The 18,972-nt window shown below is 37.7% G+C and overlaps 1 protein-coding gene across 4 annotated transcripts in view; it reads left to right on the top strand.

The window, feature by feature from the left end:
* Positions 1-17,915, top strand: part of LOC307140976 (actin-binding protein WASF3) — a 50,277-nt gene extending 32,362 nt beyond the window's left edge. The window contains exons 2-10 of one of the 4 annotated variants that reach the window (XM_079840836.1): positions 2,144-2,288; positions 3,806-3,940; positions 9,329-9,482; positions 10,268-10,385; positions 10,778-10,861; positions 11,259-11,437; positions 13,608-13,892; positions 14,757-15,145; positions 15,804-17,915. In XM_079840836.1, coding sequence (XP_079696962.1) covers positions 2,156-2,288; positions 3,806-3,940; positions 9,329-9,482; positions 10,268-10,385; positions 10,778-10,861; positions 11,259-11,437; positions 13,608-13,892; positions 14,757-15,145; positions 15,804-15,961 — 1,635 coding nt within the window. In that variant the 5' untranslated portion in view covers positions 2,144-2,155 and the 3' untranslated portion in view covers positions 15,962-17,915. Of the gene's footprint in view, positions 1-2,120; positions 2,289-3,805; positions 3,941-9,328; positions 9,483-10,267; positions 10,386-10,777; positions 10,862-11,258; positions 11,438-13,607; positions 13,893-14,756; positions 15,146-15,803 lie in introns of all 4 variants that reach the window. The other 3 variants (XM_079840835.1, XM_079840838.1, XM_079840837.1) reach the window with 3 other exon arrangements.
* Positions 17,916-18,972: the final 1,057 nt, after the last annotated feature.

Raw genomic sequence — 18,972 nt, 5'->3', positions numbered from 1 at the left:
CCTCTTTTGTTGCCATGCGATGTTGTCTGCGTGCCCAGGTCACTGAACCATTGCGCCTGCATCACTGTGTGTGATGCCAGTGACTGTCTTTATTAGTGTTTGTCTGTGGTCTTTGGTGGCCTGTAAACATGAGCAGACCACAGTGGGTCCTGCTAGAGGTGTGGCAGATGCCTGTATTAACTACAGGCGAATGATTATTCAGCACAACACACTTAAAGGGATAGTTCACCCAAAAATTAAAATCATTTACTCATTTAATCATCATTTACTGACCCTCAAGTTGTTCCAAATCTGTATGAATTTCTTTCTTCTGCTGAACACGAAAGATATTTTGCGTAATGTTGGTAACCAAACAGTTGATGGGGCGCCATTGACTTCCATAGTATTTTTTCTATACAATGTAAGCATATCAGGTCATGAGATATGATGTTATAGAACTGATTTCAAATGTCATATTAACTTTTACCTTTGAACTTTCATTTGTTTGGTAAACCAATGATGAAAACAGGGCTTAACAATGATGGTGATGACCCAGGGCCATGTGACAGAATTTTTGACAGATCGCTTGCCCGGTTTTGCCTGTGCTGCTTATTTACCTTAAACCTGATGTTTTCATTATTATTTGTATTATTCCTTGCAAAAATGTAACATTTAGTTTTGTATAATACATTAAACATTATTTGTCTGATGCTAGATATCTTGCTTAGTCAAATATCTAGCATCAGGCAAATCACTTTTTTTGTTGTTGTATGAATTCAACGCTTTCATGGAGTTATAGTTTTATAATGTATTTTATAGTTATTATTTTTCAACAATTGAAAAGCTAAACAATTTATAATTTTTCTCAAGAAAACTTTAAGATAAAAAAATATATATATATGTTATATATGATATATAAGTAAATTCAGGAAATTATCATATGTATTTAAAAAGATTAAATAAAAAAAAATGAATACATAAATATAACATAAAAATGTTAATATTTATATTGGCTGTGATGAAGGATGCTTAGTTTAAATGTGTTTATTTTATACCTATTTTAAAGTCTCTTTTTAATAGTTCTAAAATTTTCAACTATTAAAACCCTAATAAAAGTGTTTTTAAAAAGAAAATCTAAGTGAAAAATACTATATTGTCAATTCAGGAAATTATGTCTTTTAAATAAAGATTAAAGGGTAACTTCAGTGATTTAGCATTAAGCTTTGTATCAGTCGAAACCCAGTAGTATATTCGAATTATGGTACTTTCCCCCCTCATATCCTCCTGAGACGAGAGAATTATGCATTTTATTTCTGGAAAAAATCCTCAGATGACGCAAATATCGTCATTTGGCATCATCGAAGGATTTTTGGCCAGAGCCTAGAGACTACAGGAGCTAGTTCCGCATGTTTTCAACCCGCCCACAGGGGAGGGATCTCACTCACAGAATGTAAATGCACGCGCCTGCTGCCGCTTGGCTCGGGCATTCATAACGGAGCAGTATGGAGCAAAGTGAGTGTTTCAACTTTTCAATGAATTCCTGGACGCGCCGAGAATGACTGCCACTTACCTCAGCTCTTCTCTCGTGATGAATGAAATCTGACTCCTGCTGTGTCTGTGACGTGACTTTCGTTCGGCTCACTCACACTTTATTGAAAAGACACATTCAGTTTATAATTGTAGAGTCTATTCACTTAATGAACAAAAATGATTTTATTACTATGAATATCAAAACGACGTTGGGGACGGTGCCGCGGTGGGCAAGTGATAACCAATAGCCGTGGCTTTGGGAGTGGCCTCGTAGGGCAGCGAAGCAAGTGTTGTCTTTCATCCACATGAGACAAAAATACATTTTCTGTCTTTTCTCAGTCTAGAAGGCAACAAATTCAAAAATAATTTCACATTTATACTACATAAATGACCCAGTTTAAATACACATTAATTTTCCCAGCGCTGAAGCGCCCCTTTAAATAAATAAAAAGGTAAAACATAATTTTTTTAAAAATATTTTTTAATATTTATTGTATTATATTTTTTATTCTGGCTGTGAGGACTCGATGATGAATGTTAATTTTATAGCTCTGGAAATGACTCTCATTTGGTGTTTGAGTTCATTAGGTGGTTGATTTGTGTCTTAACAGGTCTCCCTGCTTCTCTCTCTCAGCAGTAGACAGTCATGCCGCTGGTGAAGAGGAGCATCGAGCCCAAGCACCTGTGTCGAGGAGCTCTGCCTGATGGAGTGCCCAGTGAGCTGGAGTGTGTCACCAACAGCACCCTGGCGGCCATCATCAAACAACTGGGCAGCTTGAGTGAGTGGCATCTATTTCTTTTCTGTCTTGTTGAGTTGTTTGTTATTTTAAATAATGTTATCTGTTGAAATACATCCCACTTGTGTTATCTTACAATGTTGGAGGCTCTCACCCTACTGAAAAACCCAACAGTATGGTCTCTAGGGCTATGCAGTACAAGTGAAAAATAATCTATTCTATTTTCATACATGGTCAATATAGGCTCTTTTTTTTTGGTCAGTCAGGGGAACAACCATTCAACCAGACTGCCATTATAGCCAAGTACTATACAAAATATTTGATGTAAATGCCATAAAAAATATCTATGGCATGTTTTCCACACTTCCTTTTATTAAATTAAAACAAGGAGGAATTGTATTTAATCATTTTCATTCATTTGCACCAATATAACAACATGCAGAAATGTAAAAATTATTAGTGCTGGCTCCTGGGCAATCGATTGTCGCATCCAAAATAAAAGTTTGTGTTTACATGATATATGTGTATGTACTGTGTATAATAATTATTAATATATAAATACACACACATGCATGTATTATATATTTAAGAAAAAAATTATATATATATATATATATATATATTTAAAACAACAAAAGTCAAAGAGAAAATCACTCACTGCTCTTGACTGAAAAACTTTAATACAGTGGCTTTAATAAGAATCAATGTATATTTTATAGTGAAGTCTATGTAGTGTTTTATTTATCATACTTAAATGCTGCTGTACAGCTCTGAGCTGCCAGTGTAAATCTTTACATACAGTATATATATATATATATATACATACATACATACATACATACATACATACATACATACATACATACATACATACATACATACATACATACATACATACATACATACATACATACATACATACATACATACATACATACATACATACATACATACACTAGGAATGTGTACAAGGGTTTTTTTAAGTAAAGTTTTAAGTTTAAGTAAGGTTTTTCAAGTCTTTTAAGTAAAATAAAGAAAGAGAATTGCAATAAGAAAAAAAATTCTCCTTAACCTTTTGCTGTTCCTGTAGCCTAAGAATAAAATAGCAAAAAACTGATGTGACAAGCCATCAGAACCGAACCGAAAACCATGGTTAAAAAATCGAGGTATGTATTGAACCGTGGACTAACTGTATTGTTGCATCCCTAATATATACATAATAATTATATACAGTACACACACATATATTATGTAAACTTTTATTTTGGATGCGACTAATCAATTGCCCAGCACTAACAAATATATATTAACCAACTTTCTTTTTTTGCTAAAACATTTAAATGTATGATTAAACCGTGACCGTGATGACACAGGCAAATTGTTTCCTAACCAGGGTCTTTATCTAGTTTTACCAGCATGCAAACCTGCTTATTCAGAAAATACCAGCTTGATCAAGTTTTGCTGATGAACAGTATGTGCTGGTCCAAAACCAGCATGGAAATTCAGTTGATCTTTTCAGCATGGCATTCTCTTAGCTTCTGTTGCCATTTGTCTTGCAGGTCGTCATGCAGAGGACATCTTTGGAGAGCTGTTTAATGAAGCCAACAGTTTCTACTTGCGTATGAATAACCTGCAGGAGAGAGTGGACCTGCTGGCTATCAAAGTCACTCAGCTGGACTCCACCGTGGAAGAGGGTAACATCAAGCATTAAGCTTAATCTCCACATCATCTCTAGATCTTAACAAGCTTTCAGCTGTAGCAGGTAGCATCTGGAGAGAGGCTGAGAAAGAGCATGTTTGCCTTCAAGTGCTGTCCTCTATAATGGTCTTCTTTTAGCCTGTAGTTAAAGGGATGACCCAGCTTTCTCTGCCATGAAAGAGAGAAATTCTACTGTATCACTTTACTCCTCCCTCTACTCCTCTCATCTCTTTCTTTTGTTCTTCGCTCTATGGAATAGAAGAATCCAGTGCCTGGTGGCACCGTCTTTTGTCTCAATAAATGAAACAGATAGCAGAGCTCAGCACGACTATCTGATGTCAGGCTATGTGTTCGATGCCCATCACAGAACTTTTTTTTATTATCTGTAAACACCCTGTACGTATTTAAAATCAAGATTAGGGCCACGTTACATGTTCTAACGATGTCCTCGTCTATTTAAAACATTCCACCCAGCTGTGATCGATAACTGGAGAGCCGATAAAGAGGGTTTAATATGTTCCAGCTCCCCTGTGACCCCTCATTTAGGGAGAAGAAACATCGACGTTTCTTTTAAAGTCTGAGCATTCCATTATCACCTGATTCACAGTGAGTGATGACCTCTCAACCAAACCCGTGCTGAGAGCCAAGGCCTGCTGGGAATGCACACAGTGCAGTTTCTGGATTGTGTGTGTTTATAGCTCTCTAATGTGTGTGTCTGTCTGACCTGATGGTGATCTGGGCTTTTATGTGTGCTGCATGCAGAATAAAGGGTTGGGAAGGAGACCAAACTGTGTGTGTGCGTGCGTGCGTGCGTGCGTGTGTGTGTGTGTGTGTGTGCGCGCTATAGCAGAAAGGGTGATGGGGTTTGCTGGCGTTCATGGCTGTGTCTGATCCAAAAATGTCACCCCATCCCCTCCTCTCTTAACGTTCGTTCTAATTATTTATTTATAACCAGCCATCCACACTTAAAACTGAGTTTCCTTTGCACTCCAACAGACTGTACACAAGGACATAGGAGGTATTTAGGGACGTGAATTAAAGAAACTGAAATGAATAACATGAGGCCGGTAATCAGTATGTGATGTGGAGAACTGTATATTAGAGTACATTTAAAGTACAACGTTGGATATTAATGTCTCACAGCCAGGATAGAGACAGAGCGACACGCGTCATAATCTGAAGACCACGCCCACCGGGGGGGAAAACAATCAAACCGTCTCCATTGACTTTGCATTGCGTGAAGCGGCCTTTTTGTCATTTCGGACTTATAACAAAAAACTGAACAATGTATAAAAGCTGATATGTGACAAGGTGTACAGCAAACAAGCTAAACAAAACCCAGAAGCAAAAACCCAGACGTTTTTATAAGCTGTTGACCCAAAAAACGAGCGTTTAAGTACAAAAAAGTGGATTCAGGCCAGTGAGACAGAGCGCGCGGGTCATATTACACTGAGATCTACGACGACTAGAGGGAAAGTAATCAACGACAGTAAATATAATATATAAAACGGACATTTGGATATTTGACTTAACAGTGACAAAATGTTTACTGCACACATAGACATATTGAGGCATACTGAGTGTCAGGATCCCAAAATTTACCCATTCTTCCTGCTGAAGCTTCACTTCGTATTGCCTGTATCCACTTTTATCTTCTTAAACGCTCGTTTTTTTGGGTTGACAGCTTATAAAAACGCATTTCTGTGTTTTTTAGCTTGTTTGCTGAACACCTTGTCACATATCAGCTTTTAGGTATTGTTCTGTTTTTTGTTATAAGTCCGAAATGACAATGAGGCAGCCTCCCGCAATGCAAAGTCAATGGAGAGCGTTGGATTGTTTCCCCCCCGGTGTGGGCGTGGCCTAAATACGCTCTGTCTCTATTATTATAGGTAACTAAAACAATAAAAAAAAACATTTTTGTTCATTGAAATGAAATAAACGTTAACTGAAATGAAATAAAATATAAAAAACGTATCTTGTTTCAGCTAGAAAAAAAGAGTAAAAATGACAAAAACACAAATCAGAATTCCTAAAGATTTATATAATTGACTATAATAGTATGTCAGTGATAAAATATATATATATATATATAATGAGAGTTGCATCAGGGCCGTCACTAGCAGGCTAATTGTGGCAATGATTCTAGGAGCCCCGCGATTTCAGCCGAGGGCTGCTACATCTGTATTTGATATATGTTGGTACTGCACTGCATTGTGGCTCATAACTCATAACTCATTTTTTGAAAAGCAGAGCCACCTTGTTTTATAAGTTGTCCCAGGTTTGACCTCATATACCCCACTCCAGATCAGTCAGTATGCTGAGTCTTGAATTATTAATGTTCAATAAAGTAGTACAGTGGCCCCTGGGGCACAGCCAGTGCTTTAATGTTGTGAGTGTTCTCCTGTGGCATACACAATTAGAGGAAGATTGAGCTAGTCCATCATTCTTTACATCAAAACAAGCCCCACCCCCTCAATGACAGACAACTCCGAGACGTAGAAGATGCTAATAAATGATTTCGTTTTGGACCAGAGCCAAGACATTAATTTCCACAGTCATAAATCATTCTATGACTTCATGACTTTGTTGGACAATATATCTAAATACCTCTTTTCCACTGCTGTGCTCTACTGTCTGTATGAAATTTTATAGATTTTATAGATGTCCTTAGATAGATGTTATTTTGAGGTCCTTTAAATTTTTATATGTTTAAATGTATTTTTATTGTGAAATTGTCAATTGTGAAAAAGCAAATTCTAAACAATTGTCATTAGTTATCACATCTTGTGACCCACCGAGATGTCCCAAGTTTCAAAGTGTACATTAATATGATTTGAGAATAGAGATTAACCCCTTTTTCCATATCTCACAAACTGTGTAAAGATCATTGGTTTTGATTTGGATAGTGGCATATACAGAACATCTTAAAGGTGCCATAGAATGCATTGATACAATATTTTAATTTGTTCTCTGATATCTACATATAAGGTATGTGGCTTAGGTAAGGGCAAAAATTATCCAGATACGGTTTTACATGTCCATTTACAACCCTAGGATTTGTCCCTAGAATGAAATGGGCTGTTATTACCTTATTTGGAAGGGTCATGAATAATAATGTTGCGCTCTGGCTGTTGCACAGAGAGGGAGTGTACACAGCAAACAGATCTCTACTGTCTGGCATGAACGATGGAGAGATTGGGCATCCAACCTTATATGTTTGAGCCTGTATCAGACGAAGATACAGATTTTGATTTTAAAGCCTACATCATTTGTACGCAGGAGCTGTGATGTACTCTGAAATACAAGCGTATATCCATGATCTGCCATTTTCACTATTGTCCTTGCTTGCTTTCTTCACCAGAACTTAAGAATAACGTTAGCCAACCAAATTGTGGACTGTTGTCAGCACACGTTTTGTAAGATTTTACCTCACGCAAGTTAGGCCTATTGTTTAACACTCCTAGTAAAAGCAACTACCTCAGATGTTGGCGTTTGCTAACAATAACCCAAGCAAACAAAAAAATACTTACCCCTTTCTAACGAATTGTAGATGCTCCATCCTTTAAATGCCACTTCGATGTGAGTCCAGCTTCGTATTTCCCAAGGTTTGAAAAACAGTCAGGCGAAAAATTGTCTTGCTCACTCTGTCTGGGACATTACCTTCATACAGTAAATAAAATCAAGCCATTTGCTTTGGTTTCTTCTGAATCTGGAATTCTGTGTAAGGACACCTGTGAGCCTGTACATTCTAACAGAGCAGGTTGCATGCCAGGATCGCTTCATTGTAAAACGAAATTGTGGTAAAACGAAATTGTAGTAAAACGAAAGGCATCTTCGTTAGCCGCTTCGCTATCTGTGTAAAAAACGAGCTGGGAAGAGGGTGGACTCCGTATGTTGCTCAGGGGGCTAGTTAGTTACGTCAAAACAGGCAACAAATTGAAACGGGTCATCGGGTGACACATTTTCAAACAGTTTATAACAAACTGGCTGCATGTTGCACAATGCAAAAAAGCTACAAAAGTGAAAGTTTCATTCTATGGCACCTTTAAGTTACTGATAAACAGCTCATTCTATTGAAAAGAAAATGCCATGGGATTGTGAGGCAAGAGCTCCACATGCTCTAGGGCGGTCAGAGCAATGATGTTAAATGTGCAGCTGATCTATCATATGTGTCTGTGCCATTCCAGATTAGTCCAGGGTGAGAAGCAGAGTATGTCAATAGGAGAATGATCATCTGCTGTCTCCTGGATAGCTCTATCCTCTCCTTAAGAGACTTAAGCAGGGATTTCACACAGCTCTGCTTTAAGGCCCTTTACTCTTTATGCCCATCAAGAGACAGCTTGTCTTAGTCAAACCACAACTTTAATCACTATAATAGTAAACATTACACTGATCTCAGATCAGTATTATTGAGTAATGGCCGTAATTATTGCCTTCTCATTATCCAGTCCTCTACTGCACTCAACCGAGCATGGATTACAGAGGTGGCAGTTTATTTTTTTTTGCTTCTGGTGCTTGTGTATAGTAGTATGTCATCCATTATGGAGATGATGATCCATTTATCCTCACTTCAATCTTACTATTTTGTCTTGTTTAGTTGGTTCTTCGTTCTGTTCAACCTTAAAGGGTTAGTTCACCCAAAAATGAAAATTCTGTCATTAATTACTCACGCTCATGTCGTTCCAAACCCTTAAGACCTTTGTTCATCTTCGGAACACAAATTAAGATATTTTTGATGAAATCCGAGTTTTCTGACCCCACATAGACAGCAACACAATGACCACTTTCAAGGCCAGAAATGTAGTAAAGACATTGTTAAGTAGTCCATGTGACTCCATTGGTTCAACCGTAATGTTATGAAGCAACGACAACACTTTTCGTGCGTAAAAAACAAAACAAATATAACTACTTTATTCAACGATGTCTTCTCTCCCTTTTACTCTCTTACGCTATTCACATTGTTGGGCTATTCACACAGTGCAGCGCTTCCTACTTCTATGTCTGAACGGCGGCTCAGGATTGGCTGAGCACTACATGCATGCATTGTGGTGCTTGCGTGAATCACATAGGAGAAGGACACAAAAGAGAAGAGATTGTTGAATAAAGATATTTTTGTTTGTTTTTTGCACACCAAAGTATTCTTGTCACTTCATAATGTCACGGTTCAACCACTGTAGTCGCATGGACTATTTTATGGTTAATTAAATAGCTGTCTATGGAGGGGTCACTCTTTTTCTTCTCTGGTGAATATCTATTGAGAATGTTTAGATCTTTTTACTAAAAAAAATAAGACAAATATAGCAAGAATAGTTTTTAAATGGAGACATTCTCAATAAAAAGATGAATGCATAAACCTGAACTCTCTCTCTGTCCCCCATCTTCAGTCTCTCTGCAAGATATCAACATGAGAAAGGCCTTCAAGAGCTCCACCATTCAGGACCAACAGGTGGTTTCCAGGAACTCCATCCCTAATCCTGTTCTGGAGCTCTACCACCGCGGGGACAAACCTCCCCCTCTCAATATTCTCAGCCCTTACAGGTAACATCATCATCCACCTCACGTCCAGCAGACATTCTACTATGAGATATATTTCCATGTTGTTTAATATTCACAGCTCAGCTTTTCCAGCAACAAGCTGATTTTCAGACAAATAAGGCAGATAATAAAGGGCCAAAAATCAAACTTGATTAAGGCCCGTGGGTGGAAATGTATTCTCTACATTAGAAATGAAGATGTGCCCTGCCCTGGAGCACTTTGGGAGTAAAATTAAGAATTCCAAACCATTTTCATTGACCAAATTGAACAAAGTGAAAACTCTCTGACTTGTACCTGGACTTCTTTTTTAGTTGTAATAGTGTCTCAGTCCGCATCACATTCACACTGGTCTTTTTAGGAAGCCAAACTATTTAAATATAATAAGTGGATACTATAATATAATACTGAGATGGAGTTTACTGCATTTGCTGTTAGATTTTAGTTAAATTGACAGATACTTTGTCCAAAAAAAATGGGGCAAAACACAACGCTAGAGATGTTTAATGTTATTATGAGGAGTCTAAATATATTTTCTGTAAATTTTGAAACTGTGGTGGGACAGATTAGACTGTGTCCCTGGTTTGTGCATCTCTGGTGTATTGTGACCAAATGATAAATCGCTTGCTGCAAATGTAGTTCACTCTCCTAGAATGTTCTCAATCTCAAGTAGTGTCTGAAAGCCTAATTTTGTTTCAGCAAATTTGTTTGTTTAAACCGGTTCTACATTTCAATACAACACTTCTACACTTCTGCTACTATCATATCTATTCCTTTCTTTCTTTATATAGAGATGATAAGAAGGATGCACTGAAGTTCTACACAGATCCCTCCTACTTCTTTATCCTCTGGAGGGAGAAAATGCTGCAAGCCACAGAGGACAAGAGAAAAGAAAAGAGGAGACAGAAGGTGTGTGTCTACTACGTGTGCGCTTTATGTCCTGTTTCATTATCTGCTCTTTCCACAATCATGTACTGCATTTGGGATGTCAAAAATACTGGAACTTTGGTACCAAGTTTGTACTAAAATAAATGTTGTATGTTACTAACATGGTTAAGATTGACTTTAACTTATCAACGAGAGCTGGAACAATTCTTAGCACATCAAGCAACCCACCTTTGATTCCATGGCACTTCTGGGCCCCCGGTAAAACCAGTTTCTTAGATTTATTTCCTCTCTACAAACCAGAAGCCAGTGTGTTTATATGCAAAGAGAGCAGAAAGAAACGCGTCAGTGGACGTGTCTTTATGTGTGCATGAATGAGAGCTCTAACACCCCCAGACTCTGCCCCTTCTCTCCAGACCAGCGGCTCAGGCCAGACTCACTCAGACCAGACTAAGTCCCACTCCAGGCAGGCCCTACTCAGAAGCCCCCTCCTGTCCTCCGTAAGAGACCTGCATTTCTGTCAGTCCTTCTATTCATCCGTCAATCCCTCACTATGCTGACTCCTGTTTGTGCATTCACTTTCTTTCCCTACAGTCTCTTCACTAGCTTTTCCACTGAGTGCGTGTGTATGTTTAATGCATTCCCTGAATTATGTAGAAAACTTTCTTCACAGCATTTTCAGTGAAAGATGTGGACACTACTTAGCTTGCTTGACAGTCTAAAACTCTTTTTCACCAAATGTGATTTGTGATGAAACCCTGGACTTTCTGCAACACTAGCCTCTCTTTTTCCCTCACTCTCATTTGATCGCTCTCCCTCTCTCTCCATCACTCTCATTTGATCTCTCTCTCTCTCTCTCTCTCTCTCTCTCTCTCTCTCACTCACTCACTCACTCAGGAGCAGCAGAAGCAGGTGGAGGACCCCAGTCGTGAGGTGAAAAAGGTTCGTAAGGCTCGAAATCGCAGACAGGAGTGGAATGTAATGGCGTATGATAAGGAGTTCCGCCCAGATGCCTGCTTCACACCTTCTCCGTACCATGGGATGTCCTCTGAAGGCTCCCTCTCACCGGACAACAGGTTGGTGGTCTATTTCACTTTTACTCTTTTCCATGACAATACATGATCATCATGTGGGCTGCAGTTCAGCATAGCTCAGTACTGCCATCTGTTGACATCTTTAAGCTTCCAACATCTGTTTGCTTTTATAGAGACACCAGAGCACTCACATGGCAATTTAAGGCATCACATCTTTATACAGTTTTTTTTTAATATAGGCAAGTTAAACAATTAGATGATTGGGGTAGGTGATATATTGAATATTTAGCTATTTTACATTGCGAATATTAAAATGCAAATACTAAAATATTAAAATGCACTCTATAAATACTTTTAGTTCTTGTTTCAGCTGTCTGCTTTCATCAGTGTCAATTGTGAATATTGCAATGATTTCAATGTGCTTTTTATTTGGTCTTCTTTCACAGGTAAGTTTAGACAGAGGTTTATGTCAGAGACATGTGCAACACATTTAAAGGGGTCATGAACTGCGTGTTTTTTTTTAAATTGTTTTATGATGTTTCCTGGGGTGCACTTATGTTAGAATGCTTTTTACATCAAAAATTGTCATAATTTATAAATAAAAGGCATTTTTCCTACCCTTATTTTAGCCTCTGCTCTGAACGCTCCATTTTAAGGGGTGTGTCCACTGGGTGACTTCAGTGTAAACTCCCACTGCTGTGATTGGCTAACGTCTTTACATTTGAAATGGTATTACTCCCTCTTTTAGCGCGTTTTTACTATTACAGCTCTCATGGTTAACTAATCGTGAAAAGTGTTGCATTACATTTAGCTCCATGGCATTATATTAAGATTGTTGCATGAAAGGTTGCAGTGATGATCATTGTAGCCGATCGCACATGTTGAGCGCATGAAAGCAGCGATCTCGTCATTGCAACTCAGTTTCTGTACACTAACGAATGTTAGTGTAAATAATAACAGATTATTTTCATCCTACTAAGAGAAGCAACGCAAGTTGATGTTTAGTCACTGGGCTGATTTACTGACACACAGACAAAGATCATCTGACTACATGAATCATCACATTTCAGATCAGGCATTAGAATGAACACAGTTACTTAAATGTTGCATTACTGTTGAACTCAGTCACTGCACAATATTTTGTAATCCTCAACGGCATGTTTATTGCTTTGTAGCTCACTAGGCCTATGTTACATGCGTGAATCGGTGGGCGGGGCTAAACAGGCAGTGATGAAGTAGGCGTTGATATTCTTCTGCTGAGACGGTGCTTGCCTCCCTTTGATGTCATAGATCCCCATTTTGAAAAACCTGTCGTTTGCTGGGCCTAGAGTCAATAAAAACTTTTATTTGAATAACAAGGAAGTTTTCAGCTCTGAAACTTTCAGGATATTCTTATATTACCATAACCTTTTATATATCAAAAGCTCAAGGGAAAGTTGATTTCTCAATACATCACCCCTTTAAAAAATTGGTTGATTCGTTTGGTTTGTTCTGTGTTCAAGTCAGTTCAGATTGTTTCAATAATTCAGCTATAATTTAATTGATTTTTGTTTGAGTCTCTGCGTAATTATGTTTCATATATTGCATGTATGTTATGTATTTAGTATGTGCTGTAGATGATGAATTTTGCTGTTTGTTGTTTTGTTGTGTGTAGAAATGAAGGGAAGAATGATGTTTACGAAATATTATTTTTAACCATATACTGTACACAATAATGGCTGCTGAAAATTTAGCGTTGCCATCACAGGAATAATTTACATTTTAAAATATACTTAATTAGAAAATGGTTATTTTAAATTGCTTTTCTGTTTTTATCAAATAAATGCAGCCTTGGTGAGACTTTCAAAAACATAAAATGAAGAAAATAAAATTACAGTCCCCAAATTTTTGAACTGTAGCATTTTAAATCGAAATGGCTGCAACAACTGTTTGGTTGAGTTGGTTGTTTCTCTGAATGAAAGAAAAAATACTTTTCAGTAAAGGAAGTTGCATGTTTTTGGCTACACTTTCCAAACACTGTGTCTTTTAATATTTTACAGACTTTAGAAGTCTAAAATCAACAGTCAAAAATATTATCTGTGATAATAAACAACAGCATGCCACACAGATGCTTTCAATTGAGCTGAAGTTTGGAACCCAAAACATTTGTTTTGCACTTAATGTTTTTCTCTTCATGTCCTTTTCCCCTAATCTCTCTCTTTTCTGTCATCAGGTCGGTTGCCTCAGACATGGGTGAGCACTCTTACCCAGGCAGCCCCAGTCACCCGGCTCAACAGATGGCTGTGACCAGCGCCTACTCTGCTGCTGATGGCAAAGATCACCTCATGGCCCCCTCTCATGTTCAGACTCAGTCCCTGGACCGCGGTTACCGGCCGGCCCCTTCCTCCTCCGCTCCACCTGGGAGACAGACCATTGGCAGGGTTCAGACCTCCCACGGACAACCAGTCACAGACCCCGCTCTCAACGGGCCACGCCCCCTGCAGGCTAAAGACTACAGGTCTGTTATTCTTTGCCTTCACTTAATACAGTATCTCTTGTGTAAATCTCTGTACTATAAAATGTCTCTGTACTTTTTTTATAAGCTGAATCCTTATTATCTAAATTATTTACGTGAAATACCCATTAAGATTCCACGTAAATTGACTATAATGAATAATACATTTAATAACTCAGTTTGTATGCAAGTTCAGAGTAGAATGTTATATTATTATTTTAAAAAAAGATATATATAAATATTTTTTTTTGCATTTCTTTTACTCTCCCCCTAGAGGCTGCAAAACCCTACTCTAAATGCTATTTCGTTCATTTTTTTTTACAAAATACATATACAATCATGTGTAAAATTTAGCTAGCAATCATGTCTGTGGTCTCGTTGTACAGATTTAATGACTGACATATTCTTGTGTTCATAATGTTATGGTACTTTACACAACACATTGCAGACTTGGTGTGTCAACTACAAATTAATTTTCCTCCCTGACTGTATCTTTTCTCACTAGCTATTTATAATCAAATTAACTCCCTCACACAGAAATGCGAGACTATACTATTGTATTATATATAGTATATACATTTTTATATTTACAGTTTTCATTTTAATTTTAAAGTTTATTATTTGGTATATTTCTTATTTTTATTTTATTAGCATTTTATTTGTTTCATGTTCTTTTCTGTTTCATATCTAGTTTTAATACTGATGCAAGAGCTTATTTATTTATTTTACATCAACACAAAATGGAGGGAGGGTTATGTTATTTTTTGCATTTGGCAAAAACTTTTTTTGACATGAGACATGCTCAGATTTACAACATAAAAAGCAATGAGTTTGTCTGAGTAATTACTATCTCTTTTTGTATCTCAGTGGTCAGCAGTCTCAGCATCGAGAGTATTTCGTACCTCCTGCTCCTCCTCCACCTCCACCTCTCATTCCTTCCGCCCAGACTGCCTTTGACAGTCCCACTGGTCCCTCCTCTGCCCCGGCCAGTGCCATGCCATCGCTTTCCCAGACTTACAACCCCTCTCCTCCGACTCCTGCCCTCCCTGCTTCCTACACCCCTTCCCCAACCCATCCTCCCCCCGCAGCCCCCCCTCCACCTCCACCTGGGCCACCCACACACCCCCACCCGCACCCTCACTCACACACCATGCCCACTGCCCCTGGGGAAGCACCGGTTGTCCCCAGGAAGGGCCAGGTACCTCTCATCCCAATGAGCGATGCACGCAGCGACCTGCTAGCAGCCATCCGACGAGGTGAGAGCTCTCATATAAAGTGGGGCTTGGGTGTTGAGATGTCAGATGGTGACTACAATCGACTTCTTTTTCCGTTTCGATAGTGAGAATTGGTGGCAAAATTATGTCACAATGTAAAGATTCTTAATGTTTTTTTATATTATATAAATTCTTGTATAATATAATATATTATAATTAATATTATTGAATAGACTACATTATATTGTTACAAGTAATGTTAAAAATAATGGCTGCTGAAAATTCAGGTTTGCATGATTTAAATTAATTACATTTACATTACATAAATTATATTTTAAAATGTATTCAAATAAAAAAAGTTATTTTAAATTGCAATAATATTTCACAATACTATTTTACTGTGTTTTTGATTAAATAAATAATAAATGCAGCCTTGGTGAACATAAGAGAGACTTCTTTCAACAACAAAAAAAAGAAATTTAATCACAAGCTTTGTGAACAGCCTTGAAGAATTTGATGTTTCCCCATTCAAAGAGAAAGGAGCTATACTTGCATTGAAATAGCTGCCTGAGAGGCGTTTCAAAGATGGCCTCAAATGACTTTGAAACTTTGAAAATATGGCCTGAGCCATTTTAGTTATGTATGAATCAATGTTTAGGCTTCTTCTCTGGTCCTCACTTTTTCCGTTATTGTCTTATAGGGATCCAGCTGCGTAAGGTGCAGGAACAGCGGGAGCAGGAAGCCAAGAAGGAGCCAGTTGGGAACGACGTGGCCACTATATTATCACGTCGCATCGCTGTGGAGTACAGCGAATCTGATGAAGACTCTGAGCTGGATGAAAACGAGTGGTCAGACTGAGACGCAACAAATGACAACAGAGGAACAAAAAAACAAAAAAAACATGAAGTAAGCGTTAGAGTGTAGGTTTCAGAGAACAGAATTATCACAACTAATGTAGCATGTCGGTGTCTGTCTGCGCTAATATAACATTGCTCCAGTGTTTTAAAAAAAGGGCTGCGTAACTACAAAGTCTCAAAGAGACAAAACCGGAAACTTTTGAATTTTAGATTGTACATCTTAAATTGAAGCCTTGCCGGTGAAATTTAATGAGAGTTTTGACCCCATGGAACAATGTCTGTTAGAGATCGGCTCATCAACGCAGTGGCCTTGAGTCCTCTGCCTGAGACTATTCATCACTTACTCTGAGTGTGGTGGTCCTGCCATCTGTCCTCTCTCCTACACTCTCTCTCTCTCTCTCTCTCTCTCTCTCTCTCTCTCTCTCTCTAACCTTAGAACATGACCTCATAATTATTAGAACAGCCAGCTGGATGATCATGCAATGTTAATTTTAGCTTGAAAGACAAGAAACAGTCAGAAATATATTTGAGGCTAATATACTAAACGTTTATGTAAACATTTTCATGTTCAAGCCCAAAGAAACGGCTGCATTTTGACCTCTTGAATGCATGTTGACCAAGTATCAAGCAGATAACAAACGAGTTGAAAGCCTAAATAGCAATATTCTTGAGCGATTCGCTCCAATAGAGCACAAATACACGGTAGATGTTTAGTCAGATTTTCATTTGTTAATTAAAATGTATAAAAGTTATTCATGTTTACATCCCAGTATGGATGGACAATCTGAATCAGAAAAATGTGTATGTAAGATATAATCAAATTCTGTTGGGAATATAACATATTTTCTGTATCAATGAGATGGCGGGAAGCTTAGTGATGATGTTTTACGTACATTGTTGGCAATGCTATTTCCCCAAATTTAATTAAATAATTTAACCCGTTTGGATGGATTGGAATGAGTTTTAGGGTTTTATTTGCTTTCTTCTTGACTACAAGTCAGACTTTTAAATGACTTTAATAGTACATTGGTGCATTCTGAATCCGCCAATACGTTAAAGTCACAAATTGTGATTGCAGTTACTGGTAGTGCAACTACAAATGAGAACTGGGCTTTTATTCATCTACAGGCTCATTAAACAATACTTTAATACTTTGTTTTGAGGTTCAAGTGGTGCTGTGTTAGTAGTTATGACTTGTATCTTTAACTGTGTCAGGATCTCTCTCTTTGTTTTTTCACCTGGTCTTTTCAAGGATGGGAAAAGAAAAAAAGAAACGTTTTCTGTGTCTTTTCAATTGGATACAGTTCATGGCCGTCTGTTCCCTAAAGGAACAAACCATTCACTTGTCAGTCATCGCACTATAGCCACAGTTGATGTCACTGCATCATTACCAAGGCAACAAGCACACCATAATTAAGCAGACGACAACGAAGACAGCTGTGCTCTTACCTGTTCGTCCTGGTGATGTGTAACACAAACACAAATATAAATGAACAGCGTGTTCTGTGTAATTGATCAACAGCTGGTTTGGGGTCATTTTTTTCAGTTTAGTTTTGTTTGCTAGCGTTTTAATTTTGAATCACCTTGCCCTCTAGGGCATTTGAAATGTTAAATATGCTAATTTGTACAGAATACGAGCACTTCAGTATTTCAGCTTTTATTTTCTATTTATTTGCTTAAATGTGTCAATCACTGCACAAATAGGGAGGCTTCGAGTTTAAACTCTCCCAACTTAACAGCTGTCGTGAGCTGTGTGTTTAGCCTGTGTTTTGTATGTAAAGAATGAAGTCCTTTGTGTTTTAAACAATGTGATGTAAAGAACTTTGTTAAAATGGCAGAACTTTGGTTTATATAGATAAGAAACAGTATGAGAATCAATGTATCAAAAAAATAATATAATGTAGGCAAATGCTGCATGCATGTATGAACTGCCATTAAAGTGCTTCTTAAAACATTCCTGTGTGGTTTGTTTACATTTAATATTTCCATTTCAATCTGTTTATACATCAATTTAATGTATATGCTAAGCTCAAAGCAATAATGCCCAAAGGCAGCTTGTTTTGTGTGTGTGTGTGTGTGTGAGAGAGAGCGATTTAATGATTTGTTTATTGTTTTGTCTTTTGTACAGTATTTCATTATTCTTTTTTTAATATCCAGTTTTTCCATGATCAAAGAAACTCTCCTGTGATCATAGAAAGCCTGGACTTTTTTCCATGAATGAAATATTTGGGGGAAACAATTGGGATTAATTTTTCATGACTTAAACGTCAAGGAAATTGCTGATTTCTTAGTGTGAATACTATCTAAAATATTCTGTTTCACCCATAGTCACATTTAAATCTCTCTTATTTACATGTGATCTAATATGAATAAATTAAAACTATTGGTGAATTGGTGTGGATTCTGAAATGGAAATCCACTCCAGCAATGTCTACAAAATTATGATATTGATATTTTGTAGTAATAGCGGTAATCTACTAGAAGAGGACATTCATTGGCCAGAGTTTGTGGGGAAAAATACAGCAAACATCAAAGACCTTTTCTTGTAGTACACAACCATTACCTTACTCTTAATCTCACTGACTGTCCATCCTTTCCTTAAACTTTGTCTCTATTGAGTTATGGATTGTATCCTTCAATTTATCCCTATCATGATACATACTAGATCAGGTTACTTCAGAGGCAGGCAGTGCTTTTAATACACTTCCTATTGAAAAGCCTTCCTTGTTTCTATATTATCCTTAACATTTACTGTACCTTCTCCCCTTTTCCCCTCATTCAAGTTTTCCTATTATGCTTTCTCATCCTGAGGGTCTTGTTCACCTGATCTTAACTTTGGGGAGGCGTCTGATGTGTCTCCGTCACAGTCGTGACTTCCAGCAGGACTGATCAATTGTGTGAATCGGTGACGCATCTCTCTCCTGTTACACTGTTCTCATTGTCTCCTTCAGCTATTTGTAGAGCTGCCAAATTGAGTTTTTAAAGTAAAGGAGCTGTTTCCAGCTGTTTTCT

This window comes from Gobio gobio (genome assembly GCF_949357685.1).
Source record: "Gobio gobio genome assembly, chromosome: 2".
Lineage (NCBI taxonomy): Eukaryota > Metazoa > Chordata > Actinopteri > Cypriniformes > Gobionidae > Gobio > Gobio gobio.
The sequence above is the reverse complement of the archived record's forward strand: the minus strand, read 5'-3'. Positions and strand labels throughout refer to the sequence as shown.